Source organism: Lytechinus pictus, chromosome 13, assembly GCF_037042905.1.
Source record: "Lytechinus pictus isolate F3 Inbred chromosome 13, Lp3.0, whole genome shotgun sequence".
NCBI lineage: Eukaryota > Metazoa > Echinodermata > Echinoidea > Temnopleuroida > Toxopneustidae > Lytechinus > Lytechinus pictus.
In genome coordinates this window covers 20,485,001-20,507,402 of record NC_087257.1, presented here as the reverse complement: position 1 = coordinate 20,507,402, position 22,402 = coordinate 20,485,001, and the positions used below count along the sequence as shown (strand labels likewise).

The 22,402-nt window shown below is 36.2% G+C and overlaps 2 protein-coding genes across 3 annotated transcripts; one reads left to right on the top strand and one right to left on the bottom strand.

The window, feature by feature from the left end:
* The first annotated feature begins 5,707 nt into the window (after window positions 1-5,707).
* LOC129275131 (coiled-coil domain-containing protein 89-like) lies at window positions 5,708-15,038 on the top strand. Its single transcript, XM_064108330.1, has 7 exons — window positions 5,708-5,997; window positions 6,622-6,801; window positions 7,490-7,587; window positions 8,399-8,535; window positions 9,482-9,564; window positions 10,277-10,370; window positions 11,536-15,038. Exons 1-7 carry the CDS (start codon window positions 5,717-5,719, stop codon window positions 11,620-11,622), a joined length of 960 nt encoding a protein of 319 aa, XP_063964400.1. The 5' UTR covers window positions 5,708-5,716; the 3' UTR covers window positions 11,623-15,038.
* LOC129274639 (carbonyl reductase [NADPH] 1-like) lies at window positions 15,024-21,805 on the bottom strand. Of its 2 annotated transcripts, none has more exons than XM_064108331.1 (6): window positions 21,726-21,805; window positions 19,822-20,091; window positions 19,097-19,206; window positions 18,279-18,404; window positions 17,003-17,147; window positions 15,024-16,270 (listed from the first exon to the last, which is right to left on the bottom strand). In XM_064108331.1, exons 1-6 carry the CDS (start codon window positions 21,744-21,746, stop codon window positions 16,058-16,060), a joined length of 885 nt encoding a protein of 294 aa, XP_063964401.1. In that variant the 5' UTR covers window positions 21,747-21,805; the 3' UTR covers window positions 15,024-16,057. The 2 variants fall into 2 exon arrangements, with proteins under 2 accessions (XP_063964401.1, XP_063964402.1); XM_064108332.1 differs by lacking the exon at window positions 21,726-21,805 and adding an exon at window positions 21,274-21,540.
* Between the last annotated feature and the right edge of the window lie 597 nt (window positions 21,806-22,402).

Sequence of the window (22,402 nt, the reverse complement as noted above, 5' to 3'; positions counted from 1 at the left end):
ATCCTAACTTGAACCATGCAGTTGTGTAACTGGAAATCCTAACTGGTACCAATTGGGTAACTGGAGATGACTTCTAACTGGAAAGATGGGTAACTGGAAATGAATTCTAATTGGAACCAGTTGGGTAACTGGAAATGATTTCCAATTGGTTTCCAATTGGAAATTTTCCAGTTACCCAACTGGATCCAATTGAAACCAGTTAATTTGCATATTATCTGCCAGTGTGCACAGATTAATGTTTTATGAGATTCATCATCATTAACAATGTATCTATTTAATTTTTTTCAATTTCAAGTACCACACTTTTTAAAGATAAGTATTTAGAATACTTAGCAGTGAAAACCATGTTCATAAATGTTATAGATTATAATTAAAACAGATTAAAGGATAATGAGTACACCACTAACTGTTACCAAATTACATCAAATAAAAATACATATATTTGAAGATCTTCCATATAAATATATACATATGAAAGTCTGTATTTTATCAATGCCCTTTACATTGGTATTAATAGAATTATAACACTGCTTCTATGTTGGCATGAGCAATAGTTAGTGCAAATGCTAATTAATTTGTAACTAATTAAGTTCATTCCAACTGGAAGTTCCAATTGGATCCAGTTGGAAACCAATTGGTTTCAACTGGTTCCAGTTGAAACCAGTTGCCTCCAATTGGTTTCAACTGGAACCAATTGAAACCAGTTGCCTCCAATTGGTTTTAATAGGGAAATTGGAACAACTGGAACCAATTGACACCAATTGCCAACTGGTTCCAGTTGCCCAATTGGTTTTAACTGGAACCAATTGGCAACTGGTTTTCAATTGGAACCAGTTGTTCCAATTTCCCTATTGAAACCAGTTGGCCAACTGGTTTCAATTGGTTTTGCCCTAATTGGTTTTAACTGGATTTTGGTCCTGGGTAGTTAATCACTTGTAGACTTAAGAGTAGGCTTTTCTCTATCAGCTACATAAAACAAAATGTTGGCACATCGAAGCCTAACATTTTCAGGGGGTGGGGTGTCGAAGTCCCCCCCCCCCCCCGTTGCTATATCATATTGTTGTATATTGCCTATTTGTTAGAAAAATAACTGTTTTTTGGAGCACCCATTGAGGCAAAAGGCATTTCTGTTATACAGTACATCCACTTTAATTACTTTAAAACCACTTGGAGAAGAAAAGAGTAGGCTTTGTTCTACCAGCTACATCTAAAGAAGTAGCACATCGAAGCCTATCCCTCTTGGGGGGGGGGGGGGCTGTGAAAGTCACCCCTCCCCTTTTGCTTATTGCTAATTTATTTGGAAATTCACCATTTTGGACCCAACATTGAGGCAAAAAAGCGTTTGTGCTTTATTATTTATTTTATTAATTTGAAAGAGTAGAGTTCGTTCTACCAGCTACATAAATAAGCGCAGCACATCGAACGCTAGCCCTCTCAGGTGCTGTCTAAGTCACCCCACCCCCCTTCTCTATATCATGTATATTGCAAATTTATTGGCAATTTCACCATTTTGGATCACCCATTGACATGATTGAGGCATAATGGCATTCTACTATATATCATACAGCCAATTTTATTTTCTTGCTATTACTTGGAGAGGAAAGCATGGGCTTTGGTATATCAGGTACATATAATTAAGAAGCGCTTGCACATCGAAACCTAGCCCTCTCAGGGGCTGTCATAGTCAACCTCTCCCCTCTATATTATGTTTATTGCCTGTGTATTGGAAATTACACCATTTTAAATCACCCATTGAGGCAAAAGGGCATTTCTACTATATAGTACAGCCAATTTTATTTTCTTACAATGACTTGGATAGGAAAGAGTAGGCTTTGCTCTATCAGCTATATATAAACAAGTGCTGGTAAATAAAAGCCTACCCCTCCGGGATGCGATTGAAATCACCCCATGCCTTTTGCATTATTGCATATTTATTGAAAAATTCACCATTTTGAAGCCCCCATTTAGGCAAAAAGGCGTTTCTGATTTATAGTTCTTCCACTTTTACTGCCGTGAAACCATTTAGGGAGGAAAGAATAGGTTTTTGAAAGAATAGGCACATATAAAGAAGCGCCGGCAAATAAAAGCCTGCTCCCTTCAGGGGACTGTCGAAATTACTCCCCCCCCCCCTCTTGAAATTCACCATTTTGGAGCCCCCATTGAGGCAAAAAGGCATTTCTGATATATAGTCCTGCCTTTTTTCACCCTTGAAACCACTTGGAGAGAAAAGAATAAAGGCTTTGCTTTAAACAGCGTTGTGGCCCAGTGGATTAGTCTCCGGACTTTCAAACAGAGGGTCGTGGGTTCGAATCCCAGCCATGGCGTAATTTCCTTCAGCAAGAAATTTATCCACATTGTGCTGCACTCAACCCAGGTGAGGTGAATGGGTACCTGGCAGGAATTTATTCCTTGAAATGCCCCAGCGCTGTAAAAGGCTGCGGGGCTAAAATCAGGGTAATAATATCCAAGTCCTTTGGAAGCGCATAGAGACGTTATTTATAATGTGTTATGCGCTATACAAGAACTGTCTATTATTATTATTATTATTATAAAGACATGCTCGAAAATAAAAGCATATCCCCATGAGAGGGCTGTTTAAATCACCCCGCCCCTTTGTCATTATTGCTTACTTATTTGAAAATTCACAATTTTGGAGCCCCCATTGAGGCAAAAAGGCGGTTCTGATATATAGTTCTGCCACTATTACCGCCTTGAAACTACTTGGACAGGAAGGAGTAGGCTTTCCTCTATCAGCTATACATAAAGAAGTGTCTCTACTATATACCAGAAACACCTTTTTTGCCTCAATGGGGGCTCCAAAATGGCGAGTTTTCCAATGAATTGGCAATAATGCAAAAGGGGTGGGATGGTTTGACAGCCGCCCAGATGGGTAAGCTTCAATGTGCCAGCACTATTATAGGTAGCTTATAGAGCAAAGCATATTCTGTCCTCCTTAATTGGTTTCAAGGCAGTAAAAGTGGCAGAACTATATATCAGAGATGCCTTTTTACCTCAATGGGGGCTCAAAAATGGTGAATTTTCCAATAAATAGGCAATAATGCAAAGGGGGAGGGGGTGATCTCGACAGGCCCCAGAAGGGGGTAGGCTTTTATTTGCCAGCACATCTTTATAGCTGATAAAGCAAAGCCCATTTTTTCCTCTCTAAGCGGTTTCCAGGCAATACAAGTGGCAGAACTATATATCAGAGACGCTTTTTTGCTAAATGGGGGCTCCAAAATTGTGAATTTTCAACAAGTAGCCAAATACCGAAAATTAGTGGGGTAACTTTTACAGCCGCCTGAATGAGATAGGCTTCAATTTGCCAACACTTCTTTATATGGAGCTAATAGAGCAAAGCCTACTCTTTCCTCTCCAAGTCATTGCACGAAAATATAATTTGCTGTACTATATAGTAGAAACGCCCTTTTGCCTTAATGAGTGATCCAAAATTGTGAATGTCCAATAGATAGTCAAATACCAAAAATTGGTGAGGTAAATTCTACAGCCCCCGAACATTCTGAAGGGGATAGGCTTCGATTTACCAACACTTTTTTACAGCTGATAGAGCAAAGCCTACTCTTTCTTCTCCGAGTCATTGCAAGAAAATAAAATTGGCTGTACTGTATAGTATATAGAAACGCGCTTTTGCCTCAATGGGTGATCCAAAATGGTGAAATATCCAATAAAATAGGCAATATACATGATATAGAGGGGGTTGACTTTGACAGCCCCCCAGAGGGCTAGGGTTCGACGTGTCAGCGCTTATTTATATGTAGCTGGTAAACTCTACTCTACCCTACTCTTTCTTCTCTAAGTGGTCTCAAATCAATAAAATGGGGTGTACAACAAAGCACAAACGCTTTTTGGCCTCAATGTTGTGAATGTTCAAATAAATTGGCAATATCAAGCAAAAGCTCCCCCTTCCCGAGAGGGGTAGGCTTCGATGTGCTACTTCTTTAGATGTAGCTGGTAGAAAAAAGCCTTCTCTTTCCTCGCCAAGTGGTTTCAAAGCAATTAAAGTGGATGTACTGTATAACAGAAATGCCTTTTGCCTCAATGGGTGCTCCAAAAAACAGTTATTTTTCTAACAAATAGGCAATATACAACAATATGATATAGCAACGGGGGGGGGGGGGGGGGGGGGGGACTTCGACACCCCACCCCCTGAAAATGTTAGGCTTCGATGTGCCAACATTTTGTTTTATGTAGCTGATAGAGAAAAGCCTACTCTTAACTCTGCAAGTGATTAACCAGCGGAGATAATAGCATTTAAGTTTTAACTATACATTATACATACATGTATTATACATGTTATACGTATTAATCTATGGAAATGCATACAAAAAGCGACATTTCTGAAATTGAAGTATTCAAGTTTGATACCTTATAAATTTGCTAAAAAGAATGATACAGAGTTGGAATTTTATCCACATAATAATAGTATATCAACAAAGTTTTCAGGAACATTTCAAGGTAATTGATTAATTTTTCATAGAATTATGTAAAATCATGTATTTGTAAAATTTTTAATTTTTGGGAAAAAATTACAAAAAATGCAGTTTTCTACTTAAAATCTCAGCCAAATGACCTACTTATCCCCTATAAATATTACCAAATTGTAGGGAATTTATTTGGCTTTCATATGACACTAATTTTATGGCAATTAAATGCTTATGTCGAAATCTATGTACGAAAATTCAAATTCTCGGAAAATATGGCGGCCATTTTGAAAAAGCGCCCTCACCGGTTAATTTTCAGGATACAGCCTGTTTACCTCATATATTCATATTCAGCGCAAAAAACTGGTCTAGAGACACTATATGAAAATTTCTCCTTCTCCAAGTGGCACCTTGCTCAGTTATAACCCGGACTATATACTATATATTGTATGTAGAACCTATATTTATGGAAACTCACCCCCTTCTTAATTCAACTTTAAGTTTTAACATTAAATTTCTCCTCGTATAGCCTACAGTCAAATCTCCACTTTCCGTTTTCTTATGTTATTACATAAAATCATGATTTTTTAAATTATTTCATACTTGTGTGAATAATATGTCTCCCTTATAATGAAATAAGTTGCAGCAATAAATATATCTAATGCACTAAATCAGGTGTCAATCCAATTTTTCTAGTTCTTTGAGGAAAAAATTTGAATAAACCTAATTTCATATAATAAAATGCAAAAGAACAAGTGGGGATGTGACATCATCAGCCCACCTAATGAATATTCATGACGACTGTTTCACAAAATATTGCTAAACTTTAAACTTCAATAACTTTGTTATTTGTTATCTGATTTTGGTGAAATTTTTGGCATTTTGCTCAGTGAATTCTACTCCATTTATTAAGCTATAAATACTTTCAGCTCGGACCATCCCTTTAAAGACACCTTTGTGAAACCCCACTCTAAGCCATTATTGTAAAAGTCCTAACAAATTTTGTAGGTGTTCTGATTGGTTGAAGTGCACATTGCTACTTCTATGAACCAGCATGCACGTAAGAACTGCCTAATGTTTTCCAAATGGCGCACCCTATTTCTGATAATTTTGACAAAAAGTAAGATAAAAATAATTAATTTTTGAAATATAGACACAGGTTACAAATTAATCAAACATCTGCATTAGTACAAGTAGAATAAGATAAAGGCCATCTTATTCAGAGATGAATTGATAAGTTCTTCTAAAACTACTTTTTTTCACAGGATGTTGAGGTCATGAATGCTAACCTGGGCAAACTCAAGCGCTTGTCGCAAGAGGACAAGACGGAAGCAGCTATGCTGCGGTCACGCATTGACGAGCAGGCACAGCTGATCTGTATCCTGAAGCAGCGGGCCGATGAGTCCCTAGTCAAGGCCCAGACCTTGGAGCGTGTCAACAAGGAGCTGGAGAAGTTTCGGGAGCATGCCCAGGAGATGCTTGAGGAGGAGATCAAGAAGTTCAACATGGTGGATCGAAGGTTTCAAGAGCTTGCAGAGAACCACGAGGAAATGATTAGGTATGCACCATAAACTTGATGAAGTACTCTGCCAAAATATGTTGTTCTTAACCAGGGGAAAAATCACACTGGCTCTGGGCTAATTTCCTCCCCCCCCAAAAAAAAAAAAAATTAATGCCCCCAAGAGCCCTGGAAAACTATATTTAAAAAAAAACCCTGATGTTCCCATTGGGTCATATGCAATTTGTTATATAATGTACCAAATTTAGACTGATGATTTAAAAAATTAGTCCTGAAAAGTTTTACAATATATATATATATATGCCTGTCCAAATTCTAATATTGTCAGATAAATTGGTTTAAGGTTAATTACAAGAAGAAATTCAATACTTAGATAATTTGTTCTTGTACTTTTAAAAAGGCATCAATTTCATAAAATAAGTGAATGCTATTATTGATTGCGCTAATTTCCAAAGCAACGCTAGTTGCTTGTTTGAAGAGCAATGATAGCTTAAGCATTATGTTGGCTTACTTTCATTCGGATTTTATTAAATAAGTGAATATTATTTTCAATTTCTCTACTATTAATTTCCAAAGCAACACTAGTTGCTTTTTCGAAGAGCAATGATGGCTTTTAAAAGCATTATGTTGGCTTACTTTTATTCGGATTGCCTTTGTGTACAGGTTCAAGGATGAGTACAAGAGACAAAATGAGATCCTAAGGACAGAGAATCAACAGCTACGGGAAGACAACGCCAATCTCTTCTCCGGAGCAATAGAAGAGAGGGATCATAAGATCAAAGAACAAAACAAGGATCTAAAACTCCTCAAAGGACAATGTAAAGACATGGAGAGAAGATGCAGGTAACAAAGGGGGCTTTTTGGAAAAAAAAGACTTTTCGGATGAAAAACTATGTCAAACTTCAAGTGCAATATCTTTATATAGAACTTCTGTTTATAACTTTGATAGTTGTCATTCGGTTACATTCATGTAAGGGGAGGGATGGAGCACTCAATTCCGTGTACATGTGTGCAACCTCTTTCTGGTTAAGAAGTGATATTATACATGTATGTGTATACCTGTTTAGGGTGTGAAAATTGCTAAAATTAAGAAATTATAAAGGTAATATCGTAAAATTTGCCAAGAGAGCACGTGGAAATGAATGAACAGTATTGTTTTGACAAATGAAATATGCATTCATTTAGGAGAGGTTTATTTGACCAAATTGGGAGACCTCTCAAAGCACTTAGCTGTACAGTAGTAAAGCTACATTGGAATGTGTTGTAACATTTTCCAAAGCCTTCTTGGTACCTGGAGTTTATTAACAGGCCAATATCAACATGCTTTAAATTTGAATTAATTGATTTGCATAGCCTACCCTCTAGATTGAAGTCCCTATCTTGAGGCTTTGCTTTAAATGATTAAAATAAAGGGACATTATCTTGTAAAGGCAATGGTTATTGATTCGTAGAAAGTCCACTTATGCATAGTTTCATGTATCTATCTAAGCAATATTAATGATTTGTTTGTTTCTGATAACTTTCAAAACAGTTTGCTTCAAAACGAAATGGATGAGAAAGAAAGACGGCACAAAGAGATTGCAGAGAGGTTAGAAAAGGAGCTGAAATCTGCCAGGAATCAAATCAAAGGTGAGAGGTACTTCATTTTATTTTTGAACATCTTATCTTATGAGAGGATCAGACAAGATGAGCTATGTTACGAATGTTTCTCTTCAAGCAGCTGGGCGACTCTCTGGAGGCCAAGTCCACCTTTATTCTGATTTCAGTTTAATGCAATGACCTGTATTCTGAATTTGGGTTTGGGATAAACTCAGTTCTAAATTTCTGCTTCAACTATGGATAGCCATTTGTGACACTAGTCTCCAACAGTAGAGATTCAATTTGTGAGCTCATTTGACACTCTGATCTTGCCATCATGAAAATATAGGAAACATATCATATTAATGCAATTTTGAAATTTTTTGGCTTCCCATAATTTTAACACAGAGTTCGACCATGGCCTTAGCTAATACAGACCTTAGAATACAGGCCAGTAGATTTAATTCACCGGACTATATTTAAAATAATTTGTTTGTCTTTTTTTATCTTGCTTGTCTTTTTTTTTTATCTTGCTTCATATGACACTTTTATCTTTCTTTTGTTTCCTTACTACATGTATTCCTAACTTTGATTTTCTTTCTTCTAATCATTTATTGAATATATCAAACTGTTTATGTAAACATAGCTCTATATTTGACATCAAAGATACAAACTTATTTCTAACTATTCAACAACTTTATTATCATGATAATTTTCCCAAGCATGTAATCAACAAGGATCAGTATTGTCTGTAGAGGTTATATTCAAATTCAATGTATTTCAATTTCATATCCAGTGTTATCCACAGTATATCACTTTTCTTTTACCTAACCTCTAACCACCTTCTTGGTTTTTTATTCAGATGTGTTAGAACAACTCAAGCAAGAGAGGGACAGTAAAATAGTCACAGAATCTAGCAATAGTTTGAAGTTGGAAAAACTTAGCAGAGAGAGACAGGAGTTCTTAGATCTCTCAATGCAGAGAGGAAAGTTGATCCAGGTTAGTATTAAGTCAGTGCATACACCACATCCATGACTTTCACAGTTTTGGGCTTGGCATTGCTAACATTGAGGTGATCATGGATTCATCCAAGAAGGTCTCTTTCTGGATGAGATTGGAGATCCTCCTGACTTGACCCCTTCTACATTTTGTTGAAAAGTAAATAAGCAGCTTTTGTGATGCCTTGGATGTTGTCTTGTTGAACCGTTCGATGACGCTTGGCACCTTCCTTCCCGAGACACTTTAGTAGTAGATACCATATATGTCATCTTGTTGAACCTTTCGATGACCCTTGGCACCATCCATCCCGAGACCCTTAAATCCTTTATCTCATTAGTTAACTAGAGCTACCTATTCCCCTTTGGCAGTAATCAAAATATAAAACAGATATCATATTGTTCATGTCCTTATGAAAGCAAAATATAATTTTGAGTGAAGCTTTTGATAAAAAAATTACATTTTAGCCATTTTGTGTACTGGAGCAAATGGAAGAGTAATCCTACATCACAATGACATCACCGATGGGGCCAATTTAAAGTCTCCATAGGTATAGTGACTACAAAGTTTTAGTTTTTAAAAATTTAATTTTTGTTTTTATTGCTTAACCATAAATGTTCAAACTTTCACCTATTTGCTTAAGTGATATTTTTTTTCTCTACAAAAAACTTCTAATTTGGGTTAAAGAAACCCCTTTCCTCTAATGAGTATAGGAACAAAAAATTCTGGTTCAAGTGTATTTGTCTAATGCCAATGTCTTTTGTATTCCTCTCGTTGATTTTGTATTAGACTATTAATTCTTGATAAGTTATTCATGTTTCTCCAACAAAAATGCCTTAATTAGACCGACTTTCTACAAATACTATTAATTCTTCTTTACTTCTCAAAGAAGTGAGAGTTGAACAGCTTTTGTTCATATTTTCACAATGATTTTTGTTTATTTTTGTAGGACAAACAGCGAGAGATAAAGCAAATGCAGATTAAAGTGAAAGAAGCTGAGACAGCTCTTCTGAAAATGGAGGAGAAATTTGAGTAAGTATAATGCATGCTAAGTTTTATCAAAGAAATCAGAGAAATTCTTGCATTTCACAAATTTAAAATAACAAAAGATGATGAAAATTACTACATTAAGACCAATTTGATTTTGCTGTCTCATTCTTATCAAAATCACTGACCAGGCTGAGGTAAATGATTTTGTAATAATTTTCTTATTTAAAAAAAGGCCTAATTAATACGGTCTTAATTATACCGATTTTCTACAAATATTACTTCAGTTAAGAAATAATATTAGCTGACTATTTGAAAATCCCATGCCATGTGTGCAAGGTACGTATATTTGTAATAAAAATGTATCATATGAACCTTGCATCAGTGTGAGTGCATTCAAAGTGGTACTCTGATGTATTTTCATTTTAATTTATAAAATATGGAAGACATATTAGCACGATTCGTTTGACAATTTTACAGTTATCAACCAAAACACAATTGAAATGAGCCAATCCGGATCCCACATTTCCTGAGATGAAAGTGAAAATACTTTTCAAAAACTGTAAATAAAAATATCAAATGGGTAGGACATTTATTATTTGTTATAATGTTTGATGCTCATTGAAAATACTTTCAAAAAGTTTTAACAATAAATGATTATAGGAAAAGTACATTATGTTGTCGTTTTTTTCTGATAACTGCTTGCAATATGATTTATTCTCTAACCCAACTTCCCTGTACCTGATTGCTTTGGCAGAAGAGAAGCTGCACTGGTATCCACTAATTTACAAGTCATTAGATTAAAAGGAGAAAGAGATGATGCAGAGAGGAACCTATCAGGTCTTAAAATGGTAAGTTTTTTTTTGTGACCCGGCGGCACTGCAAAACCAACATAAAGTCACACTCCATGGTTTTCAGTGTTTTTAGTTTTATATGTGTTTTGGGTCAGAATGGCCAAATTTAAGATTTTTTGTATTCCTGAGTTTACATTTTTTTTAATATTTCATTTTGCGAAAATCTGGGTGTAATAATCCTAAAAATACTATTTTGGTAATTTTTATTAAACTTCTTTTATTTTTATTTTAATTTCATTTTTGTTTTTTAATGTTTTATTATCATTATTACAAATAGGATTATTGTTGATTGATTGGTGGTTTGATATTTATTTATTTCTTTATTTATTCATTATTATTATTATTTAAGGGGAGGGGTGGTTGTTATAAGTTCTTCTTTGTGAAGACCTAAATATGTCTCTCACTTTGAACCCCAATAAATTTAAAACAGGCTAAGTTTTTGAATTGATTGGCTTGACCAAAAAGCAATAAAGAGGATGGAGTACTTTAATTGGTGCATAAAATTTGGGGGTACCGTAACTTGATGATACCTTTCATGCAAATTCTATTGAGCTTTAATCTTTCTTTTGTCACCGTTGCACAATAGAGGGAGAGTAAGACTAATCAACATTATTCCCTCTTTTCCCCGAAACATTTCTGTGGTAGCTAACATTCTTTTAGTTGTTAGGTACGTTATTAAAGATCTTTTATTGATAATGAATTTTAAATCATTTGAAAGCTTAGCATCTCCTCCATTCTTGTTTGACCAAAATTTCAATTCGGGCAAGTTTTTCGATGGGGTTTGTGGTTCCTGGGGAGCGTTTCATGAAAGGGCTTGTCGGACGTTTTATCCGACAAGTCCCATTTTAACCGACAGTTACCATAGTAACAGTACCTCTCAGCCAATCAACATCAGAGAAAGATGTCAGATCTGACAACTTGTCGGATGAAAATGTTGATGAAACACTCCCCTGGTCACATGGATATAACTTTTGCATTTTATAGAGACAAAGAAGGAATTGAATACTGTAGCTCATGTGTCTTTCCTTAAAGAACATTTTATCATTAAATAGAGGTTATTATAGAGATGTTTGGATGGGGGTTGGGAAATAATTGGCAGCTTGTCCGGGAGTGGAATACGGCCCTGCAACACCAGTTATCATCTCTGCCTCTCCCCATACAGGAGTACGCCGCCTACAAGAAGCATACTGCTAGCCAATTAGCCAAGGAGAAGACGCTCAACACAAAACTCAGGAATCTTGTCTCCTGATTAGCACTGAGGATACAGTAGTTACCACCCCAGGTGGCTTTGAAGGTCAAGTCCACCCCAGATAAATGTTGATTTGAATCATTAGAGAAAAAATCAGACAAGCATTATGCTGAAAATTTAAAATCGGATGTAAAATAAGAAAGTTATGACATTTTAAAGTTTTGCTTACTTTCACAAAATAGTGATATGCACAATTTAGTCACATGCAAATGACAGAGGCTATGATGTCCCTCACTATTTTTTGTTTTGTTTTTTATCGTTCAGATTATACAATATTTCAATTTTTACAGATTTGACAAAAAGAACCAACTTGACTGAACCTTAAAATGTTAAACAATGGTAATTCCACATGTTCAGGGAGAAATAAAACTTTGTTTCACAGGAAAATGAGGAAAAAATTAGAATATTTCATATATAATACTAAAGATATAGTGAGTGAGTGATGTCATCAGTCCCCGCATTTGTAACCGACAGGGATTTGCATATAACTGTTTCGTGAAATTAGGCGAAACTTAAAAATGTCATAACTTTCTTATTTTACATCGGATTTTGATGAAAATTTCAGTGGTATGCTTGTTTGATTTTTCTCTTTTTATCGAATCAACTTTTAGTTGGGTGGACTTGTCCTTTAAAAAGGCTTGTGCCATTACATCTGGTTATCTCGTCTGGTCAGGCAATCGCGTACCCAACCATTTGAAAAAAGGGCCCCTCAATTCACGAAACATCGGATCCAGTTTACCAGACCTTTTGTATGTTTGGCTTTAATCTTCACAAAACATTGGGTAAATTGAACCCGACCTTTTGGGAATTTAGGGAGCCCTTTTTTCAAATGGAGGGGTAAACCAGACCAGACGTTTCAGCATTTTAAAGGGCCATTTTTCTCGAATGGTCGGGTTAACGTGATTGCCCGACCGGTCGGGTTAACGTGATTGCCCGACCGGACACGATAAGCTGACATGATGACACAAGCCTCTTAAACAATTCCAAAGTCCAAAGTATCTGGCTTTTCTTTCAATACATGTTCTAACAATGTAGTTGCACCATACCATGTGCAATATAATGTTATTAGTCTGCTTCAAAGATGGTGGATTTTTATATTGTTGGCTCACTATATTAAGACCCGATTTCTGTCACCTGCACGTTAACACCTAGCCTCTTGACAAGGCTCCACGGACATGAATATGTTTTTCACCATTTCTCAGGAATTTAAAAAGGGCTGACAAAGGATGGGTACATTCTTATGAGGCATGAATATTTACATCTGAATGGTACGCATTTTAAAGCCCAAATAAACAATACCAACAACTGATGTCCAGTGAGTCTTGTATCTCGTCGACAGGATGAATACATGAATATTCATCATTGTGTACTGGAGCACGAATTTACGACTACTAACCAATCAGAACGATGGGATATTCTGCTCCATGTAGTCCATTGTTATGCACGAGTAAACCAAACAAAAAGTAAGTTGCAAGATTTTGCGGATTAGATTAAATTTTCATGACCTCCAAATATCTTATGCCTTTGTAAATATTTTTTTGAAGTCTATTTATCCTTTGTAAAGATTATACATATTGTGTAGATGATAATAACGACCAAGTTTTGAATTGTGATTTATTAATTCTTGCCATTAATTAAGATCTTCCTACATGTAAGTACATGTATTTTTTTATAGATTCAATACCAGTGTGATTTTGTTTTTTTATAAATATTTACTGTTCAGCCCACCAAAACTAATACCTAAAATCAAACACCTACTGGTATTGAGTTTATGGTTATCATCTTGTTTGTAAAGATAATAGAAATTGAGTAATTATTTGATATTGGCATGCATATCTTATTCTTGTTTAACACAAATGGGACTTAATGTATGTAACACGCTCTATGTTACTCTCTGTCATATAAACTACAGGAGCTTTCAGTCTGATCTCCATGAAATAAGGTGCTTTTATATTCCATCCAATTTTCTGTAGCCTTAAAATATATTCCATTTTCGCTGCCTTGATTAGTATTTTGTTCTTTACCATCATTGTGATTTGCAGAGGAATAACAAGTTTTGCTAACTCTCATGTTTAATGAGAGTACTTCATCAGAATTTATTCAGCCTTGACATTTAGAATCTTTAGATACATTCAATGACATACATTTCATTCATAGAGAATGAATGCATATGTTACTTAGTATTCATGATAAAAATGAAATACCTGGATCTCGTAACACAAAGGTTAGCAATTAATGGTGCGTTTGATTTTCACAATTAATTGTACATTGTAGTCAATGCAATCAATCATACAAAATGTTGTACAATGATTGCTAAGCTTTGTGTTATGGGCCTGTTTAGTTGTACCTTGTACCTGGGCCCCGTAACACAAAGGCTAGCGATTAATAATTAAATGAAATGACCTATCAAGATCATCGTTGCATGCGCTTTTTTCTCAATAGACTGACTAGGATCCAATCAAAATTGTGCTTTCAAATTGGCGATTAATCGCTAACCTTGTGTTATAGGGCCCTGGAGATATAGTATAGTTATTTGTATATTTTGCAAAATGTATAGAGAACAAAGTATATCTATGTTATATGAAAAATCAATTTTGAAAAGTACTTTTTATAGAAAATTATAGAAAACTGTAGTAAAACAACTAAATGAGTAACTTCTCTCTCTTATCCTTTGATAATTGATTCCATCCATATTGGATGACTTGAATTTATATCCTTTTTAGTAAAGTTAGGTCAATATGTTAGACCACAACACCACCTTATTTAGAATTAATCTAGTTCTTGGACAAATCTCATTTGGAGTTTAGCAATTAATAATGCCATTTGGGTATTTTAATAAAAAACTCAGATCAGGTGTTGGAATGAGGAAAGGCCGTCTAAACTGCTTTCAACACTAGCCTAACACCAAACTTGAAATCCTCCATTTGGTTATCGCATAGACCTTTTGGTGCTGATATTGGGACTGCTGTAGGGGCTGATTTGTACATTGGCTCAACACCAGACTTAAAATGAACTTAGTCCTGTGATGACCCTCATTAGGTGTTGAGTTATTAATGATGCGATTTGGCCCACTTATACAGGAATTTTAGGTGTTGGTATTAGATGCAATCTAAATTTTGCTTCCAACACCAGCCCAATATCAAAGTTTAAATCGCCCATTGTGTGTTTCAAGTTTTGTGTTAGTGCTTTGGTGCTGGTGTTGACTTTAACATTACCTCCTGTGCACTTGTTCTTTGGAATTAAATTTCACATAAAATCAACTATATTTGATAAATGGTATACATTTACTGTATGATTATGAAGGATGATACACTTTGAAATGTCAGAAACTTGATTTAATTTTTTCATACTTTATTGTATTTATTATTTATGTGCAAAGAATAAAATCAAGACTGAATATCTTTATGGAAGCATGCATGATTTATTTTGGTCATTTCACCTGAAAATAATTCTACTAATTGATGTACATAAAAGTTGCACCTTGTAATTTTTTTCATCACCATCATCATTATCATCAACACCACTACCATCATCACCATAATCATCAACCTCACCACCGCCATCATCGCCATCATCACCACCAATCAGCATGAAAATGGCTCAAATATAGAACACCTTTCAACCAAACAAATTAAAAGAATATTTGAGTTGTATATACATGTATATTAATAAATAAAGCATATCAAGGTGAAAACTTTTTGACTAATAGATAGTTCTAGTATTTCAGCTTCAATATTTCACAAATTATGCATCTACAGGTGCATACACAGAAAAATAGGAGTAAATCAGCAAAAGCAAAAAAAAACTTGGCACAGTCTGAATGCAATTAGTATTGAATATTTAGATTCCCATAAACTTACATCAGCCTTTTATCTATAGTAGCCAAATACAGGTTTTGTTCAATTTTTATTAAAATTAATCTACAAATCTTAAAGATGATTTGTCTCTGATTTTTCATGATTTCCTGATTTGTTTTACTCTGAATATTCAAAAGTCGTTGTCATGATTTCTGTTTTTTTTTTTCATAAGCAGAAAAAGCAATACACAGAAGAGATAATCATAGCAATGTTTGACCCATGAAATTAACACACAAAATAGTACAGAAAAAAGAAAATTAGTAAAGCCTGCCTTAGTCCATTCTGATTGAACAGATTGAATAGCATCAACTTTTCCCATGACTGAATTTCCTCAATTCTTTCAAGACTCCTAAATCCAGTCAATCTTACCTTTGAGGCCACCTGTTTATTACAGTTAAGGTATGTTTTTAGTGGACACCAACATTGTCCCCCATTTGATTGAAAGGAATAGGAGGAGTTATACCTATATATAAAGTCCACCTGTCTACAGTGGTAACTTCTGTCTCCCTTGGGTGACCTTAATAGACAGCTTTGTCTGCACTTATCTGAAATCCTGCACCTGACGAGACCAAGTAGGACTAATCTAAAGGATGGAACGGCCTGATGTCCTCCTCGAAAAAATTCTTGACCGCCCTCTTGGACAAGTACTTGCCCTGAATGTTGGTGGTCCCAGCCGGTAAGAGGGCCAAGTAGACAGGTGTGTCGGCGCCCTCTTCGGGGGTTAATATCATTTTGGCTCTCTCGCCGCTATGGTGGGATGTAATATCAGTCAAGACATATCCAGGGCTACACTGCATGAGAGTGACAAAAAATGGAAGAAAAACAGAAGAGAATGAGTTAAGACCATGTTGGCATAACAAGAATGCATTTTACAGTACACCAATAAACAAATTATAGGCCCATACTGTATTCTGTGTATATCTTAGAGGGGGAAAAAATATCTTCAAGATATGTGTCATCATCACATGACATTCTAATATACATGGATTTTCTTTTAAAGCAGATATCAACCAGCATCGAGCAGCCTCAATAGCACTACTTCAAGTCTTACAGGTACTCAAATCTGGCCAATATCCAGAGCAGTGTGATCTTAAAATATAAACCTTCTTAATGATAATTCACTAATTCACTTCTTAGCACATTCATACCGCAATGATTACGGTATGTTCCCAAGTCGGAAAAAAGTAGAACCCATGAAAACATTATAATTTTTCCTATGCAAATAAAATCATAGGCTGATTTATGCTCTGTTATAAATCTCAAAAGGTACTGGTTATTTTGACATTGGCTTTATTTTAAGTACAGTTATTCACTTTAACTATTTGGTTTATGATACGCAGCGTACAGTTTATAACATCCAGTCAATGAGAGGCCTCAGTGTCCGTCAGTTCGCTCCTGCTTGTAATAACAGTATGCTATCTACTACAGTAATTCCACATATTACTCGACAGTTACAACTTCCATTTTCATTAAAGATTTCCTACAGAGGAAAAACCTCTTCGAATATGAATTTAAATACTTACGCAATTGATAAGGACATCTGTTTTGCTTGAAACCTTGCTCACACTTTCACTGTTTACTCTGGTGAGGGCTACTATTCCGAGTTTGCTGGTCCCATAAGCCCAATCTCTCCATCCCTTTTGTACATGGTCTCCTACTTTTGTGCCCCTGCAAAATCATAGAAATCCAGTCAAATAAGAAAAAAAAAATGTCAAGTGTAATTGAGATCAAAATAAGTGTGGCAGTACATGTATGTTGGAGCACTAAAACCTTAAGCTACTTTATACTGTACACAATGCAGTGGTTTTGCATCTTTTGAGGCAAATAAAGTTTCAATTAAATCTAATGGGTGTTTCATATTTAGAAAAGTGTTAATAATTCACACGCAAATTTACAAACGACTGGTGATCTTTTCTTAAAGCAATAAATCAAAATCAATGAAAATTTGGTGTATATCACTACAAGAAAGGGTCACCAGTCACTCGTAAAGATGTTTGTAACTTACGAACATCTTTATGAAACACCCACTCCCACTAGGGCTCTGTATAAAAACAAATGTTTGCAATCAATCACTATTAAAATGGAAATGGCCAATTCTGATCATTGTTGCATGCACAGTTTAATACTTCAAATCATTGTTCAGGAACTACATGTAATCAATTTTTTTTCCTTTCATGTTTGTGATCCAATGCAAACCTTTGTGCTATGGGTCCCTAGAACTACGGGGGGGGGGGGGGGTTCTATTACTGAGGACATTTGATTTTAAGTGCAAAACCTTAGAATGACCTGTGATGTCACTATGACATCACTGATTACACCTTCCTCTCAGCTAAAAAGGCTCATGATGCTGTTATTTCTGTTTTAATATCCCTGTGTGATGCAGTATGTCAGTATATTTCATTTTTTTAAATTTCTGTTAGTTAAGTAATGGTAGCTCAAATAACTACATGTATAAGTGGTCGTCTTCCATGAGGCCCTGAATAAAATGAAGAACACAATAAAAGCATAAAAATAATAACAATTAATCTATAGCACTTTTCATGAAATTTATATCAAAGCGCTTTACAATGTAGATAATCTGAAATGTGCAGAGAACAAAAATGAATTAGAAATTTTATAACAACAAATAAAAGATCAAAGTTTACTCATCACAGAAGATGATCGAGAATAAATAATTAACTAAATTTGACTACAGGCACTAAATATTCAGGCCTAAAACTCTCATATGGTCAAGGTTTAGAAATGGTATGATGGATTTTAGCAGATTGCATAGCATGGGATGGTCATTAGGCTACTCACTCTACGAATTCATTCATGAGATCTGTTACACCGTCCTCTGTTGTGACCTCTCGGAAGCGTTTCTGGAGTTCTTCGCTCATCTCGTAATATGCCATCGGTGCTGCCTTACTAGCAAGATTTACAACCCTAGTGAATGAATAAGATAAGAGAAGCATTATTAAGCACGTGCATTAGGTGCTCTCATACTCTATCAATCACAGAAAATAGAAAAATGATTATCATCATTATCAATAATATTAATAACAATAATATTCACGTCTTGGCTTATATTACAGGTGATTTGTGTCTGGTGCTTGTGCTAGACAGTGCAGTTAAACAAAAATCATATAAGTCGCTGGCATTTTAGGCTGCATAAAAGAAAAACTCTGGCAATATTTTTTCAATATGTTGTTAAGTGTCAATGGCATAATTTGTTTGGAAGAGTTTTTGTTTATTTGCCAGTTTTTTATGGCAAAATTTTTATGCAACAAGCCCAAGGTGGTAGGTTATTCCAAGTCTTTACGGTGCAAAGAAACAAGGACTGTCTGTGCTGTTCAGTTCTGGAGAGAGGAAGCTGGTATGCCTTGGGCATTTCTAGTCCAAGGTAGAAATAATCGCTTCCCATACTGGCATAGCAATGAAATGTGTATCATAATAAGTTTTTGTACCAAGTTGATATGCAGTTTGACACAACCAAGATGGATACTGTACATAGTCTCTATTCCCTAAATAACCTTATCTCATTTTGTATATGACTAAATCCTTGGCCAAGTTTGGCAAAATGCTTAATTTCACCCCTGTTTGATCAGACGATTTGTCTTGAATGCTGAGACAATCACCTTCCACCATTCCTGATAATTGGCAAGAAAGCTTTGGTCACTAGACGTACACCATGATAGTTGGTCCGGATCGTTCTTTCAGCCTGCTCAGACATTGGGACATCATTACCCTGTAAGCGATGAAAGCAACACAGGATTTCAATCAAAGTACTAATTCAGCATGACATATACAGTAATTTTTATAATTTTTTTTTTGTGTGTTTATTGTCACTTCATAAAGAGGTATTGAGAGAGAATGACCTGGTTGTACAGTAGTTCATTCAGATAACCTTTTCCAGGCAGCCTCAAATTCTGATCCAGTCCCTTTTTATCATATTCCTGTAAAATCTTTTTATCTTTGAAAATCTTTGTATAAAAATAGCCAGACAACTACTGGCTGCTATGATTAATGATTTTAATAATGACAATGATGGTGACATTATCATGATAACTAAAATAGTAATAAAAATAAAGAAATTTATAATAACAACAAATACTGATTAAAATATAAAATGACAAATGAATAGAAAACACTGCTAACTTCAATCAGGCCAAAGATAAGTTATAGCTGTGGATATTAGAATCATTGCCCCTCTCATTGGCCTTGAGGATTTGTTTTGCCCTTATTAATTTCTTTCATTTATGATAATATGCCCTCTGAAAAAGTGGCTTTGCCCTTGTAATATTGACATTTAAGAATTGTTGAATTTTTATCACAATTTTTTTTAAATTTTTATACCACTCACTCTAAAGGCAATTCCTGCATTGTTGATCAAAATATCTAAACCTCCATGCTCGGCCTTTATATCATCCCGAAGCTTCTCCACGCTCGCTACATTGGTGACATCAAGCAGATTGAATCTAGGATTGAGCCCTTCACTGTTCAAGAGTTTAACGGCCTGCATCCCATCTTGGCTTTCATCCTTGGCGGTCAAATATATGGCTCCTTTCTCTCCAAAGTGTCGGCAGAGAGCACGGACGATGGCAAGACCAATGCCTGTAGAGCTTCCAGTAACCTGGGAAATTCAATTTATTTCAGTTCAGTTTAAAAGTCTACATAGAAAAATGTCCCTTCACTGGCTAGTAGAAATGTATTACTTGTGGACATAAATAGTAATACATTTATAATAAAAAAATTACACTTTTATAAAAGAATGCCTTAATATGTAAAAATAAAGCAGACTCCAACCCCAAGAACCTTCTGATCTGGAGATTCTCCCGCCTGGATCCCCTAGCAAACTGGAGACTCCAACTTGAGTGAACAAAGCGCACATCACGCAGGGGCCGCGGAAGCAGGGGGGAGGGGGGGCTTCAACCCCCCCACTTTTTTCCAAAACCATGTACAAGAACGTAAAAATGACCATGCGATTGTGATTTTCTGCATGGTCAGCCCCCCCCCCCCCACTTTGAAAACTGTTTCGTGGCCCCTGTCACGAGCGTGAAGTACCTTGCGACCGGGGTCCAGGTTTCGCTAAATGGACCCAGGAAGCTCTAGGGATCTAGATGCTCTCTCATGCTATCTCAGGCTAATTTCTCAATATATGATGGCACCAGTGGCGTAATGAGCCAAAAATTTTGAGGGGCTGGTGTATATATAACAAGTTGCGAGCGAGCGAAGCGAGCAAGCAAAAATTTTGACATTTTTATTTTAAAGATCCAACTTTGTGACAGACTTTGACAATCATCATATAAAAAAATTATATCATATTTTACCCTTTTCTCTTTTGTTCTTGGTTGTTATTTACATTTCTATTATTTTTTTTGGGGGGGAGTGTTCATCTTAGGATGGAACTAAATAATTAACAATTCAGTGAATCAACATACACGAAGGCCATAGGAGGCCAGCTAGCTAGCTCGCGCCCGCTAAATTTACGAGTACGAGATCGCGCGGAGCGTTGACGCTCTACCTAAGTTTTAACTTGAATATCGTCTTGGGATATGAAAATTTGAGTTTGTTAAAAAAGGTGTTTGGGCAGGAGAACACATCTTAAGAGGGAAACACAGGGCCTGACGGGAGATATTAAATCTCGAGCGGGAGAACGGGAGATTTTGCGAAAATGGGCTTTCGGCGGGAGATCTACCGCCGAAAGCGGGAGAGTCGGAGTCTCTGATAAAGACATGTTGTTCTGGCAACCTTAACTCGACAAAGTATGTTATCGTTAATACAAAAATTACAAGTACAAACTACAGACACGTACTATTAGTGTGAGTGCTACAGAGTACAGACAGTACAATTTCTTGGAGCCATTCAATCCCCCTCTTTAAATGGCCTGCTAACATCTGCCTAAAAAGGAAAAAAGCTTCACTACAGTTTACAGATCGATCAAATGAACTCGTTTCCCCCGCTATTAGTTATAGCGGCGCCAATATACCGGGTTCAGCCTTCGGGATCTTGAGCTCCAACTCCTCCAGCTGCGGCGGCGGAACTCATAACCCGGCACCTGCAACAAGTACCAGGGTACAACGCCAAGCCAAGGTATGCATGAGCGGACTTAGCCGTGATTTGATTCACGAGTTGAGGTTTAGCAGCTGCTACGATCTAATCATAAAAAACATCAAAATGGAATTCTAAAAAGCAAGCACTTCATCTTCTAGATGCATGATTAAACGACACTCGTATCAAACAAAATATATCGTAATTGACACTTACTAGAGCAATTTTCTGAGACATTTCGATGGGGAGTTTTTTATTCTGCCCGTCGCAATATGTTTAGTGGGCGTGGCCGGGATTAGCGATATAATGTGCTACGCTTTAATTGGGAGGACGATCTGTCAACAAATTCGTACTATCAAAAGAAAACGAAATAACATTTAATAAATGACAATGAACAGACAAAAAGAAGAACTTGATTCGAGCATATTTTTTTGTGATACTGTATTTGTTGATTATTTCCATGCATGCACCAAAAAGTTACTGAGCAGTATCGAGTTTGCGCCCATAGCCTGAGATGTGGGCGGGGCGGGGGCGTGGCATCAACGTAGAGACGCGTGTTGGATTGCATTGTTGTTGCATTTTCTACATCATCTTGTCGCTGTTGTTGATTTGTGACCGGGATTTGTGACCGTCGATAAGTCAAGACCCCGGGGGGGCCACTTCCATTCACGAGTGGATACCATGCGCGACCATGGGGTCTCGAAAAGCACCCTAAACACGTAATTTCCATATTCTGAAAATGCGCCCCTTAACAAGTATTGGCGTGTGAAACCCTACCCTTAACAAGTATTGGTAACAAAACGATACTCTTGGCAAATGTTCCCTGAAATGAACCCCTAAACAAGTACAGGAATGTTTTATTGTTACGGGTCCTTCGGTCGTCGGCTTTACCT